General features: G+C 43.9%; 2 protein-coding genes across 3 annotated transcripts in view; both read right to left on the reverse strand.

Moving 5' to 3' along the window:
• The window catches only part of SLC5A3 (solute carrier family 5 member 3), a 38,709-nt gene extending 38,505 nt beyond the window's left edge, over window positions 1–204 (reverse strand). Inside the window, exon 1 of one of the 2 annotated variants that reach the window (XM_027100867.1) lies at window positions 100–204. The gene's annotated coding sequence lies outside the window, so the exon portion shown is untranslated. The remainder of the gene's footprint in view (window positions 1–99) is intronic. The other variant, XM_027100875.1, reaches the window with a different exon arrangement.
• MRPS6 (mitochondrial ribosomal protein S6) overlaps window positions 1–13,463 on the reverse strand; it is a 102,833-nt gene that overhangs the window by 70,407 nt on the left and 18,963 nt on the right. Inside the window, exons 2-3 of the mRNA XM_027083725.1 lie at window positions 834–1,012; window positions 100–593 (exon numbers count right to left, since the gene is read on the reverse strand). Coding sequence (XP_026939526.1) covers window positions 100–593; window positions 834–1,012 — 673 coding nt within the window. The remainder of the gene's footprint in view (window positions 1–99; window positions 594–833; window positions 1,013–13,463) is intronic.

Consider the following 13,463-nt stretch of genomic DNA (forward strand, 5'->3'; position numbering starts at 1 on the left):
CCGGCCGCGCGGGGAGGGCGGGGAGGGCGGGGGGCGGCGGCCTAGCGGCTGCGAGGGCGCCCGCGCGGGAAGGCGGGTTCTGAGGGGAAGGTCACTTACCCGCTGCATGGCTTTCAGGATCAAAGCCAGCTCGTAGCGGGGCATGCCCGAACACGCAGCTCTCGGCTCCGAACCGAGCCGGCTCCCGGGACGCAGGAGGGCGGGGACCGCACGGACCGGACAGGATGCTGGGCCGGAAGGCTCCAAGGCGGCGAAAGCACACTCCGGCCGAGCGAGCCCGGGCTTTAAGGCTCTGGCAGCTGCGCAGACGGGGCGCCACGCCCCCTCAGCGAGCCACGCCCCCGTAGGCCAAGCCACGCCCCCTCTGTAAGGCGGCTGCGCCGCCCCCCTCCACAGCCGCGCTCCCCGCCGCCCGCGGTCCCCGCCGGACCCCCCACCCTGGCCCCGCAGGTGCTGCGCGGGGGGAGGCACCGTGGGTTCGGCCGGGAACCGCCAGCGCCAGCCGCACGCCCCCTCCAACCCTGCCGCCGCCGCTGCCGCCGCGCTTGCTACGTACAGTTCTCGAACCAGCTGGAACTTTCCATGCCTTCCGTCTCATCCTGGGCGGCGGGCGAGCCTGCGCCCCCGTGTGCGCGTGCGCTGCGGTGCGGTCTGGCCCGTGCGCGCGCCCCTACCCCGCGACTTATCGGCGTGAGGGGCCTGCTCCGTGGCTGAGCTGCTCCGTGCGGGATCTCGGCCGGACCAGGGGCTCTCTCCGCCCCCGGCCGCGCACCTGGGTTCCGGAACGTTCCCGCTTCTCTCTGCGTCCCCCACCCGCACTCCGCGGGGGATACAGGGGCTGGGGGGCCGGCTACCCCTCGCGCCCTTGCCCACAGCTCTCCGTTCCAGTGCGGCTGCTGGCGCGGCTTCCCGGGGCCCCTTCTGCGGCGAAGTGGGCGCCAGGCGCAGGCAGTGGGCCGCCGGGTTCGGATCGTGCCCGTCCCTCGCGGGCTGCCTGACCTTGGGCAGGCTCCTACAAAAAGGGGATGCGAAGGGCACCTACTTCCCAGGGCTGTGATGCCTCTGAGTGAGTTGATGCTCTTCAACCGCTGAGAACGATGCCTGCACAGACCGGCATTTGTTATTCTATGAGCACGGCCTGACCCACGTGCTGTTGCTAAGGATAGGCTAAGACTTTGGCGCAAATGTTTACTGGGCGTTCATTTAGAGAACCAGCTGAATGCTTGGAAAGCCACTTAGTAACTGTCCAGGATCGTGCGTGCCCTGGAAGGAGTGGAGCCTCATCCTGTGTACCCCTTACCCCCTCAAGCACGAACGCAGAGGTCACCTCCCTCCATCCGTTGGCAGTACTCTCCCTGGCAGGAGTTGTACTAAATGCATTTGTCTCCAGCTGCACTCTTTAGAGTCGGAGTCCCCTGCAACTGTAGCCTCTGCCCATGCTTGCCCCATTAAAATGGTCCGTAGGCGAAATGTTTGTCAACTTTTAAGTGCTTTAATAATAGGTGAAACTTACTGAGCACTAACTATGGATCAGGCACCACGCTACGATTTTTACATTGCAATGAGGCAAGAACTATTCTTAACCCCACTTTAGGGATTTAGAAATACAGACACGCAAAGGTTATGATAGTAACAGAGACAAAGTTTGCATCCAGACTATGGAGACTGAGCTCATACTCTTATTCAGTAGACGTGCTCTGTGTGAACCAATAACGAGTCCCTTTGTCACCTTATCCAGACACCTTTCTATTTCTCATCCCCAACCTCCCATCCATCACCAGAGATAAGGATGGTTTGAACACAAACTCTTCTGTGATACCTGGATTTTAACATTTTCCTTTCGTGGACTACACCACACATATTCTTCCAAAGAGAAACCATAGAAGTATTAATACAAATTACCTGGTTAGTGTAATTTCCCCCTTGCATATAAAGAGTAGAATATTGTAAATAAATAAAATAAGGAAGTAAGGAATTTTCTGGACCTTCAGAAGTGAGTTACAGGTTTCCCAGGATGGTCCCTACTTCAACTGTCCCTCCTGTTATCAATCATATGTCCCCGTTTGAATGAGAACATGTGGACCCCAAAGGAATATGCTGAGCCAAAGACCAGGGCGATACCAAGAGCTGACTTTAGCTTTTAGCATTCCACCTAGGAAGCGCCACAGTTTCCTCCAGTGCCCAGGGGTGAGTGAGAATCTGGCTGCTGCTTCTCCTCCTCCCTCTAACCTGAGAAGTAGCATAAGGAAATTAGCCTGATTGCCTAATGCTTCCAACACAGTCAGCACCCCCAACTCTCCCAAGCTGGTGGCTGCCTGAGGGCTCATTCCATTTCTTCTGAAAAGGAGAAAATGGAACATTGTACTCCTTTGATTATTTGAAATGCTGATTAAAACAGGCCTTCTGCAGCGAAACTTGTAAATAAGGAAGTATCCCATGTTCAGTAGCTGTTTACTGTTCCATCTTTTGTTGTTGTTAATAAACTTTACACCCCTTCAATTTTTTTTTTTTTTTTAAGCACAGCTGCAGAATGCTGGCGGGATCATTTTAAAATAATAATAAAATCATAGAGAATGCTGCTGCGAATTTAGTGTCTTCCTACTGTAACTATAAATGTAAATTCACCAAAAAAGATTTTTGTGCAATGTATAGTCATCATTTAGAATTATAAAATATTTCTTCAGTATCCATGTATAAATTTTAAGATTGCTCTGATGCTTAAGAATAAGCTTAACCAAAAAGGTGAAATGTCTGTATACTGAAAACTACAAAACACTGATGAAACAAATTAAAGCAGACACAAATAAATGGAAAGATATCCATGTTCATGGGTTGGAAGAATTAATATTGTTAAAATGCCAATAGTTCCCAAAGCAATCTACAGATTCAGTGCAATCCCTGTCAAAATCTCAATGACAATTTTTAGAGAACTTCTTTAAAAGAATCCTAAAATTCATGTGGAATTTCAAAAAAAACGCTGAATAGCCAAAGCAATTTTGAGCAAGAAGAACAAAGCTGGAGGCATTATAATTCCTGATTTCAAACTGTATTACAAAGTTATAGTACTCAAAACGGTACTAGCATAAAAACAGACATACAGACCAATGGAACAGAATAGAGAGCACAGAAATAAACCCACACATGTGAGATCAATGGATGATTTTCAACAAGGGTCTAAAAATACACAATGGGAAAAGGATAGTCTCTTAACATATAGTGCTGGAAAAACAGGACATTCACTTGCAAAAGAATAAAATTGGACTTGTCTTATACCACACACACACACACACACACACACACACACACAAATCAACTCAAAATAAGTTAAAGATGTATATATACGACTTGAAACCATAAAACTCCTAGAAGAAAACATAGGGAAGAAGCTCCTTGACATCGGCCTTGGTAATAATTTCTTGGATATGACACCAAGAGCAAAGATAGACAAATGGGATTGCATTAAACTAAAAAGCCTCTGCACAGCAAAGGAAATAATCAACAAAATGAAAAAGAAACCTACAGAATGGGAGCAAATATTTGCAAACTATATATCTAATAAGGTGTTAATATCCAAATATATAAGAAACTCATACTATTCACAGCACTAAATAAATAAATAATAACCTGATTTTAAAATGGGCAAAGGAACTTAATAGACATTTCTCAGCAGAAGGCATGCAAATGACCAACAAGTACATGAAGAGGAGCTTGACATCACTAATCATCTAGGAAATGCAAATCAAAGCCGCATTGAGATATCACCTCACACCTGTTAGAATAACTATTACCGAAAAGTCAAGAGACAACAAGTATCGCGAGGGTGTGGAGAAAAGGGAAACCTGTACACTATTGGTGAGAATGTAAATTGGTGCAGCCACTATAGAAAACGGTATGGAGGCTCCTCAAGAGATTAAAAATAAAACTCCCATATGATCCAGCAATCCTTCTTCTGATTATATATCTAAAGGAATGAAATCAAGATGTTAATGAGATATCTGCACTTCCATGTTCATTGTAGCATTATTCATAACAGCCAAGACAGGAAAGCAGTCTAAATGTCCATGAGTGGATAAAGAAGATGTGGTAAATGGGACATTATTCAGCCTTTAAAAAGAAGGAAATTTTGCCATTTGTGACAACATGGGTGAACCTGGAGGACATTATGAAAGTGAAATAATCCAGACACAGAAAGACAAGTACTATATGATACCACTCATAGGAGGCATCTAAAATAGTTCAACGCATAGAAGCGGAGAGTAGAATGGTGATTGGGAGGACCTGGGAGAAGCAGGGGAAAGAGGAGGTATTAGTTAGTCAAAGAACACGGTTTCAGTTCTACAAGAAAAAAAAAATTACTCTGTAATTTAGAGTCTCCTAAAGATTTGATATGGTATATGTTTAAGATTTGATTAGCCAGAAATTATAATACATTTTCAAGTAAGTTTTTATGAGAGGGAATAGAAAAGAAAAAATAAGAAGTCAAAATCTGATCCTATTTCAAAAAGGTAACCTCAGCTTATGCCCCACATAAGTTTAATCACGTTTACCCTTTTATTTTATATTACAGTATAATGAGGCTTGACCTTGAGTCACACTAGATCATTAATTCTCAAAGATATCTCAAAGAATCCTGTATCTCTAAATACAACCCTCAGAAAGTGAAGAAATGTGAATGTTTTCAATCAACGGAGAAAATAATCCCACGGTGGAATCAAGTCATATTTAAGGCTGTCAATCATCACTCTCATCAGCCTATCATCTTCTTGCTGATGAAAGGGAGCCACCATTTCTGGCAAATGTGAGCTCCCCATCCTGTATCTCACTTCACTAAGACCTGAGATTGTTCCATCGCTAATTGCTCCCAGAACATGGACCTGTAAAATCCTGTTTCTCTGCCTGGCTGCTCAGTACATACCTTTGTTCCTCATCCGATGGCCCACACCCAAGTGACAACATTTCACACTTATTTTGTTTTTAAATGATTTACCAGTATACCGGTGGTACTTCCTAAACCCCCTACCCACAGCCTTGCCCACCCTTTTAGATCCTTTCAGCCTTGTTGATTTGCCTGTGATTCTTTCTGTCTTCTCAGCAAGCCTCTAAGAAATATCTAGACTAATCTTTACATCTCTCACCCCGTCAGCTTGCATGTGCTATTGGTTGTGTGCCTTGCAGAATGAAATCCTGTGTGCTACATATGTTGTTAGGTCAGGCATTTGGGGAGTTCCCTAAACATCTTCCTCTCTTTTAATTCCCCAATTTCCAAGTTTTGTTTGTTTGTTTATTTTTGCGGTATGCGGGCCTGTCCCGTTGCGGAGTACAGGCTCTGGACGCGCAGGCTCAGCGGCCATGGCTCACGGGCCCAGCAGCTCCGCGGCATGTGGGATCTTCCCGGACCGGGGCACGAACCCGTATGCCCTGCATCAGCAGGCGGACTCTCAACCACTGCGCCACCAGGGAAGCCCCCAAGTTATTTTTTTAATCTTGAAAAAATAAGGGTTTTTTGGGGGGGTGGGGGGGTGCAGCTCAAATTTGGGCTCCACTTATAAGAAAAAAAAGAAGATAAAGCAAAGTTTGCCTAAAATGGAATGTTCTCTTACTTGCACCCTTGCCTACTCTCGCCTGCAAATAAATTATGGGATGTTTGTGGGAGATGTTCTCCTTACCACAATATCTTATTTTTTAGGAAAGAAATGCTTAATGTATTTTTTAACTTTATGACTTTAAAAAGACAAAATACTTCCTGCATCTCCACTTATTGAAGCAGTTAGTTTTTCTTCTAACATTATTGTGAAGTATCCCCAACTGCCTATTGCAGGCTCAGAATTGTTCTTTTTTTTTTTTTTAACATCTTTATTGGAGTATAATTGCTTTACTTTCTGCTTTATAACAAAGTGAATCAGCTATACATATACATATATCCCCATATCTCCTCCCTCTTGCGTCTCCCTCCCACCCTCCATATCCCACCCTTTAGGTGGTCACAAACTACTGAGCAGATCTCCCTGTGCTATGCAGATGCTTCCCACTAGCTATCTATTTTACATTTCGTAGTATATATAAGTCCATGCCCTCTCTCACATCGTCCCAGCTTACCCTTTACCCTCCCTGTATCCTCAAGTCCATCCTCTACATCTGTGTCTTTATTCCTGTCCTGCCCATAGGTTCTTCAGAACCATCTTTTTCTTTTTTTTTTTTTAGATTCCATATACATGTGTTAGCATACGGTATTTGTTTTTCTCTTTCTGACTTACTTCACTCTGTATGACACACTCTAGATCCATCCACCTCACTACAAATAACTCAATTTCGTTTCTTTTTATGGCTGAGTAATACTCCATTGTATATATGTGCCACATCTTCTTTATCCATTCATCTGTCGATGGACACTTAGGTTGCTTCCATGTCCTGGCTATTGTAAATAGAGTTGCAGTGAACATTGTGGTACATAATTCTTTTTGAATTATGGTTTTCTTAGGGTATATGCCCAGTAGTGGGATTGCTGGGTCATATGGTAGTGCTATTTTTAGTTTTTTAAGGCACATCCATTCTGTTCTCCATAGTGGCTGTATCAATTTACATTCCCACCAACAGTGTAAGAGGGTCCCCTTTTCTCCACACCCTCTCCAGCATTTATTGTTTGTAGAGTTTTTGATGATGGCCGTTCTGACCGGTGTGAGGTGATACCTCATTGTAGTTTTGATTTGCATTTCTCTAATGATTAGTGATGTTGAGCATCCTTTCATGTGTTTGTTGGCAATCTGTATGTCTTCTTTGGAGAAACGTCTATTTAGGTTTTCTGCCCATTTTTAGACTGGGTTTTTTGCCTGTTGGATATTGAGCTGCATGAGTTGCTTGTATATTTAATCCTTTGTCAGTTGCTTCATTTGCAAATATTTTCTCCCATTCTGAGGGTTGTCTTTTCATCTTGTTTAAGTTGTCCTTTGCTGTGCAAAAGCTTTTAAGTTTCATTAGGTCCCTTTTGTTTATTTTTGTTATTATTTCCATTTCTCTAGGAGGTAGGTCCAAAAGGATCTTTCTGTGATTTATGTCATAGAGTGTTCTGCCTATGTTTTCCTCTAAGAGTTTTATAGTGTCTGGCTTTATATTTAGGTCTTTAAAACATTTTGAGGGCTTCCCTGGTGGCGCAGTGGTTGAGAGTCCGCCTGCCGATGCAGGGGACACGGGTTCGTGCTCCGGTCTAGGAGGATCCCACGTGCTGCGGAGCGGCTGGGCCCGTGAGCCATGGCCGCTGAGGCTGTGCGTCCGGAGCCTGTGGTCCACAGCAGGAGAGGCCACAGCAGTGAGGGGCCCGCATACCACAAAAACAAAAACAGAAACAAACAAAAAAAACATTTTGAGTTTATTTTTCTGTATGGTGTTAGGGAGTGTTTTAATTTCATTCCTTTACATGTAGCTGTCCAGTTTTCCCAGCACCACTTATTGAAGAGGGTGGCTTTTCTCCATTGTATATTCTTGCTTCCTTTATCAAAAATAAGGTGACCATATGTGTGTGGGTTTATCTCTGAACTTTCAATCCTGTTCCATTGATCTATATTTCTGTTTTTGTGCCAGTACCATACTGTCTTGATTACTGTAGCTTTGGAGTATAGTCTGAAGTCCAGAAGCCTGATTCCTCCAGCTCCATTTTTCTTTCTCAAGATTGCTTTAGCTATTCGGGTCTTTTGTGTTTCCATACAAATTGGAAAAGTCTTTGTTCTAGTTCTGTGAAAAATGCCATTGATAGTTTGACAGGGATTGCATTGAATCTGTAGATTGTTTTGGGTAATATAGTCATTTTCACAATGTTGATTCTTCTAATCCAAGAACACGGTATATCTCTCCATCCGTTTGTATCATCTTTCATTTCTTTCATCAGTGTCTTATAGTTTTCTGCATACAGGTCTTTTGTCTCCTTAGGTAGGTTTATTCCTAGGTATTTTATTCTTTTTGGAGCAATGGTTAATGGGAGTGTTTCCTTAATTTCTCTTTCAGATTTTTCATCATTAGTGTATAGAAATGCAAGAGATTTCTGTGCATTTATTGTGTGTCCTGCTACTTTACCAAATTCATTGATTAGCTCTCATAGTCTTCTGGTAGCATTTTTAGGATTTGCTATGTATAGTATCATATCATCTGCAAACAGTGACAGCTTTACTTCTTCTTTTCTGATTTGTATTCCTTTTATTTCTTTTTTGTCTCTGATTGCTGTGGCTAAAACTTCCAAAACTAAGTTGAATAATAGTGGTGAGCGTGGGCAACCTTGTCTTCTTCCTGATCTTAGAGGAAATGGTTTCAGTTCTTCACCATTGAGAACGTTGTTGGCTGTGGTTTTGTCATATATGGCCTTTATTATGTTGAGATAAGTTCCCTCTATGCCTACTTTCTGGAGGGTTTTTATCATAAATCGGTGTTGAATTTTGTCAAAAGCTTTTTTTGCATCTATTGAGATGATCATATGGTTTTTCTCTTTCAATTTGTTAATATGGTTTACCACATTGATTGATTTACATATATTGAAGAATCCTTGCCTTCCTGGGATAAACCTCACTTGATCATGGTGTATGAGCCTTTTAATGTGCTGTTGGATTCTGTTTGCTAGTATTTTGTTGAGGATTTTTACAGCTATGTTCATCAGTGATATTGGCCTGTAGTTTTCTTTCTGTGTGACATCTTTGTCTGGTTTTGGTATCAGGGTGATGGTGGCTTCGTAGAATGAGTTGGGGAGTGCTCCTCCCTCTGATATATTTTGGAAGGGTTTAAGAAGGAAAGGTGTTAGCTCTTCGCTAAATGTTTGACAGAATTCGCCTGTGACTCCATCTGGTCCTGGGCTTTTGTTTGTTGGAAGGTCTTTAATCACAGTCTCAATTTCAATTTCAATCCTCAATTTGAGACGTTTCTTATTTCTTGAGGTAGGATTGTATTGCTATAAACTTCCCTCTTAGAATTGCTTTTGCTGCATCCCATAGGTTTTGGGTCATCATGTTTACATTGTCATTTGTTTCTAGGAATTTTTTAATTTCCTCTTTGATTTCTTCAGTGATCTCTTTGTTATTTAGTAGTGTATTGTTTAGCCTCCATGTGCTTGTATTTTTTACAGATTTTTTTTCCTGTAATTGATATCTAGCCTCATAGCGTTGTGATCAGAAAAGATACTTGATAACATTTCAATTTTCTTAAATTTACCAAGGCTTGATTTGTGACCCAAGATATGATCTATCCTGGAGAATGTTCCATGAGCACTTAAGAAGAAAGTGTATTTTGTTGTTTTTGGATGGAATGTCCTGTAAATATCAATTAAGTCCATCTGGTTTAATGTATCATTTAAAGCTTGTGTTTCCTTATTTATTTTCATTTTGGATGATCTGTCCATTGGTGAAAGTGGGGTGTTATATTTCCCTACTATGATTGTGTTACTGTCGATTTCCTCTTTTATGACTGTTAGCATTTGCCTTATGTATTGAGGTGCTCCTCTGTTGGGTGCATAAATATTTACATTTGTTATATCTTCTTCTTGGATTGATCCCTTGATCATTAAGTAGTGTCCTTCTTTGTCTCTTGTGATAGTCTTTATTTTAAAGTCTGTTATGTCTGATATGAGAGTTGCTATTCCAGCTTTCTTCTGATTTCCATTTGCATGGAATATCTTTTTCCATCCCTTCACTTTCAGTCTCTATGTGTCCCTAGGCCTGAAGTTGGTCTCTTGTAGACAGCATATATATGGGTCTTGTTTTTGTATCCATTCAGCCAGTCTATGTCTTTTGGTTGGAGCATTTAATCCATTTATATTTAAGGTAATTATCAATATGTATGTTCCTACTACCATTTTCTTAGTTGTTTTGGGTTTGTTATTGTACGTCTTTTCCTTCTCTTGTGTTTCCTGCCTAGAGAAGTTCCTTTAGCATTTTTTGTAAAGCTGGTTTGGTGGTGCTGAATTCTCTTAGCTTTTGCTTGTCTGTAAAGGTTTTAATTTCTCCATCAAATCTGAATGAGATCCTTGCTGCATAGTAATCTTGCTTATAGGTTTTTCCCTTTCATCACTTTAAATATGTCCTGCCACTCCCTTCTGGCTTGCAGAGTTTCTGCTGAAAGATCAGCTGTTAACCTTATGGGGATACCCTTGTATATTATTTGTTGCTTTTCCATTGCTGCTTTTAATATTTCTCTTTTGCTTAATTTTTGATAGTGTGATTAATATGTGTCTTGGCGTATTTCTCCTTGGATTTATCCTGTAAGGACTCACTGTGCTTCCTGGACTTGATTGACTATTTCCTTTCCCATATTTGGGAAGTTTTCAACTATAATCTCTTCAAATATTTTCTCAGTCCCTTCCTTTTTCTCGTCTTCTTTTGGAACCCCTATAATTCGAATATTGGTGTGTTTAATGTTGTCCCAGAGGTCTCTGAGACTGTCCTCAATTCTTTACATTCTTTTGTCTTTTTTCTGCTCTGCAGTAGTTATTTCCACTATTTTATCTTCCTGGTCACTTATCCATTCTTCTGTCTGTTATTCTGCTATTGATTCCTTCTAGAGAATTTTTAATTTCATTTATTATGTTGTTCATCATTGTTTGTTTGCTCTTTAGTTCTTCTAGGTCCTTGTTAAACGTTTCTTGTATTTTCTCCATTCTATTTCCAAGATTTTGGATCATCTTTGCTATCATTACTCTGAATTCTCTTTCAGGTAGACTGCCTATTTCCTCTTCATTTGTTTGGTCTGGTGGGTTTTTACCTTGCTCCTTCATCTGCTGTGTGTTTCTATGTCTTCTCATTTTGCTTAACTTACTGTGTTTGTGGTCTCCTTTTCACAGGCTGAAGGTTTGTAGTTCCTGTTGTTTTTGGTGTCTGCCCCCAGTGGCTAAGGTTGGTTCAGTGGGTTGTGTAGGTTTCCTGGTGGAGGGGACTGGTGCCTGTGTTCTGGTGGATGAGGCTGGATCTTGTCTTTCTGGTGGGCAGGGCCACGTCCGGTGTTGTGTTTTGGGGTGTCTGTGACCTTATTATGATTTTAGGCAGCCTCTCTGCTAATGGGTGGGGTTGTGTTCCTCTCTTGCTAGTTGTTTGGCATAGGGCGTCTAGCACTGTAGCTTGCTGGTCGCTGAGTGGATCTGGATCTTAGCGTTGAGATGGAGATCTCTGGGAGAGTCTTTGCCGTTTGATATTACATGGAGCTGGGAGGTCTCTGGTTGATGTCCTGAACTCGGCTCTCCCACCTCAGAGGCACAGGCCTGACACCCGGCCGAGCACCAAGACCCTGTCAGCCACACGGCTCAGAAGAAAAGGGAGAAAAAAAGAAAGAATGAAAGAAGAGAGCAACCAAACCAAAAAAACCGATCCACAAATGATAACAAGCGCTAAAAACTATATGGAAAAAAAATAAAAATAAAACCGACAGACAGAACTCTAGGACAAATGGTAAAAGCAAAGCTGTACAGACAAAAATCACACAACGAAGCATACACATACACACTCACAAAAAGAGTAAAAGGAAGAAAAAATATATATTGTTGCTCCCAAAGTCCACCTCAATTTGGGATGATTCGCTGTCTATTCAGGTATTACACAGATGCAGGTACATCAAGTTGATCGTGGAGCTTTAATCCGCTGCCCCTGAGACTGCTAGGAGAGATTTCCCTTTCTCTTCTTTGTTCTCACAGCTCCCGGGGTTCAGCTTTGGATTTGGCCCCGCCTCTGCGTGTAGGTCGCCAGAGGGCGTCTGTTCTTCGCTCAGACAGGACGGGGTTAAAGGAGCCGCTGAGTCGGGGGCTCTGGCTCACTCAGGCCGGGGGGAGGGAGGGGCACGGAGTGCGGGGCGAGTCTGCGGCGGCAGAGGCTGGCGTGAAGTTGCACCAGCCTGAGGTGTGCCGTGCGTTCTGCCGGGGAAGTTGTCCCTGGATCCCGGGACTCTAGCGGTGGCGGGCTGCACAGGCTCCCGGGAGGAGAGGTGTGGAGAGTGACCTATGCTCGCACACAGGCTTCTTGGTGGCAGCAGCAGCAGCCTTAGCGTCTCATGCCTGTCTCTGGGGTCCGCGCTGTTAGCCGCGGCTCGCGCCCGTCTCTGGAGCTTCTTTAAGCGGTGCTCTGAATCCCCTCTCCTCGCGCACCAGGAAACAAAGAGGGAAGAAAAAGTCTCTTGCCTCTTCGGTAGGTCCAGACTTTTCCTGGACTCCCTCCCGGCCAGCCGTGGTGCACTAACCCCTGCAGGTTGTGTTCACGCCTCTCCCTGCGCTCAGACCGAAGCCCGAGCCTCAGCTCCCAGCCCCGCCCGCCCTGGCGGGTGAGCAGACAAGCCTCTCGGGCTGGTGAGTGCCAGTCGGCACTGATCCTCTGTGCGGGAATCTCTCCGCTTTGCCCTCTGCACCCCTGTGGCTGTGCTCTCCTCCGCGGCTCCGAAGCTTCCCCCCTCTGCCACCCCCAGTCTCCGCCTGCGAAGGGGCTTCCTAGTGTGTGGAAACCTTTCCTCCTTCACGGCTCCCTGCCACTGGTGCAGGTCCTGTCCCCATTCTTTTGTCTCTTGTTTTTTCTTTTTTCTTTTGCCCTACCCAGGTACAAAAGAAAGAGGGTTATCTTTTGGAATGATCAGTTATTTACAAATCCTCTTGCTTTTCTTCTTTTCTCCTCTGCACCAAAATGTTCAGCATCTTAATGAGATGGCCTTTGGGACCCAGAATGACACTTTTACCTCAATTAATAATATGACCGATGGACACTGGGGAGTTTCTTGCCTTTTGGGAGGTCTGAGGTCTTCTGCCAGCATTCAGTAGGCGTTCCGTAGGAGTTGTTCCATGCGTCGTTGTATTTCTGATGTATTTGTGGGGAGGAAGGTGATCTCCACATCTCAGTCCTCTGCCGTCTTGAAGGTCTCTTCCCACAAGTGTTCTTAATGTTAAATGGCAATAATATTGAAGATATTAAAAAGCTTTATGTTCTTTCTCCACAAGTGCAAAATACAGAAGAAAACATGTGGAAGGATTTGAGATTTAGTAAAATAAACAAAGGCCAGGAGCTGGAGAAGGTTGTGGGTGGATGAAACACTTCTACAGGGGTCTTGGAGGGGCAAAGCTTTCTGGGAGAGGTGGGAGCACCCGGCAAAATAAGCTAGATGGGCAGTCATTCAGGGGAGGCCTGAGAGGGGCATGAGCCTGCCCTGCTCAGCACATAGGAGTTTCGAGGCTGGAGGTGATCAGGGATGAAAGGATTCAAAGGGGGCATGTGTGCAAGTGAGCACGTGTGCAAGCAGGGACAAGCTCAGAGGGCATTGTGCAGGCCAAAAAAGGGGTGGAGTCTTGTGAAGGTTGAAGGCAGGAGCGTTAGGGATAGAATCTGTAGGATTTGGAGACTGATCAGTTATCTGAGGGGCAGCTAGCGAGGCACGTGTCAACAATGGCAACAAACATTCTCGACTGAATTTCCTTTAGTTCTGGTCACACCCCCATGTGGTGTTTCCTCAGCTCCTGGTTCATAAAG

The sequence above is a fragment of the Aethalodelphis obliquidens genome, unplaced genomic scaffold (assembly GCF_003676395.1).
Source record: "Aethalodelphis obliquidens isolate GAN/ISIS:26980383/991018 unplaced genomic scaffold, ASM367639v1 scaffold1, whole genome shotgun sequence".
NCBI lineage: Eukaryota > Metazoa > Chordata > Mammalia > Artiodactyla > Delphinidae > Aethalodelphis > Aethalodelphis obliquidens.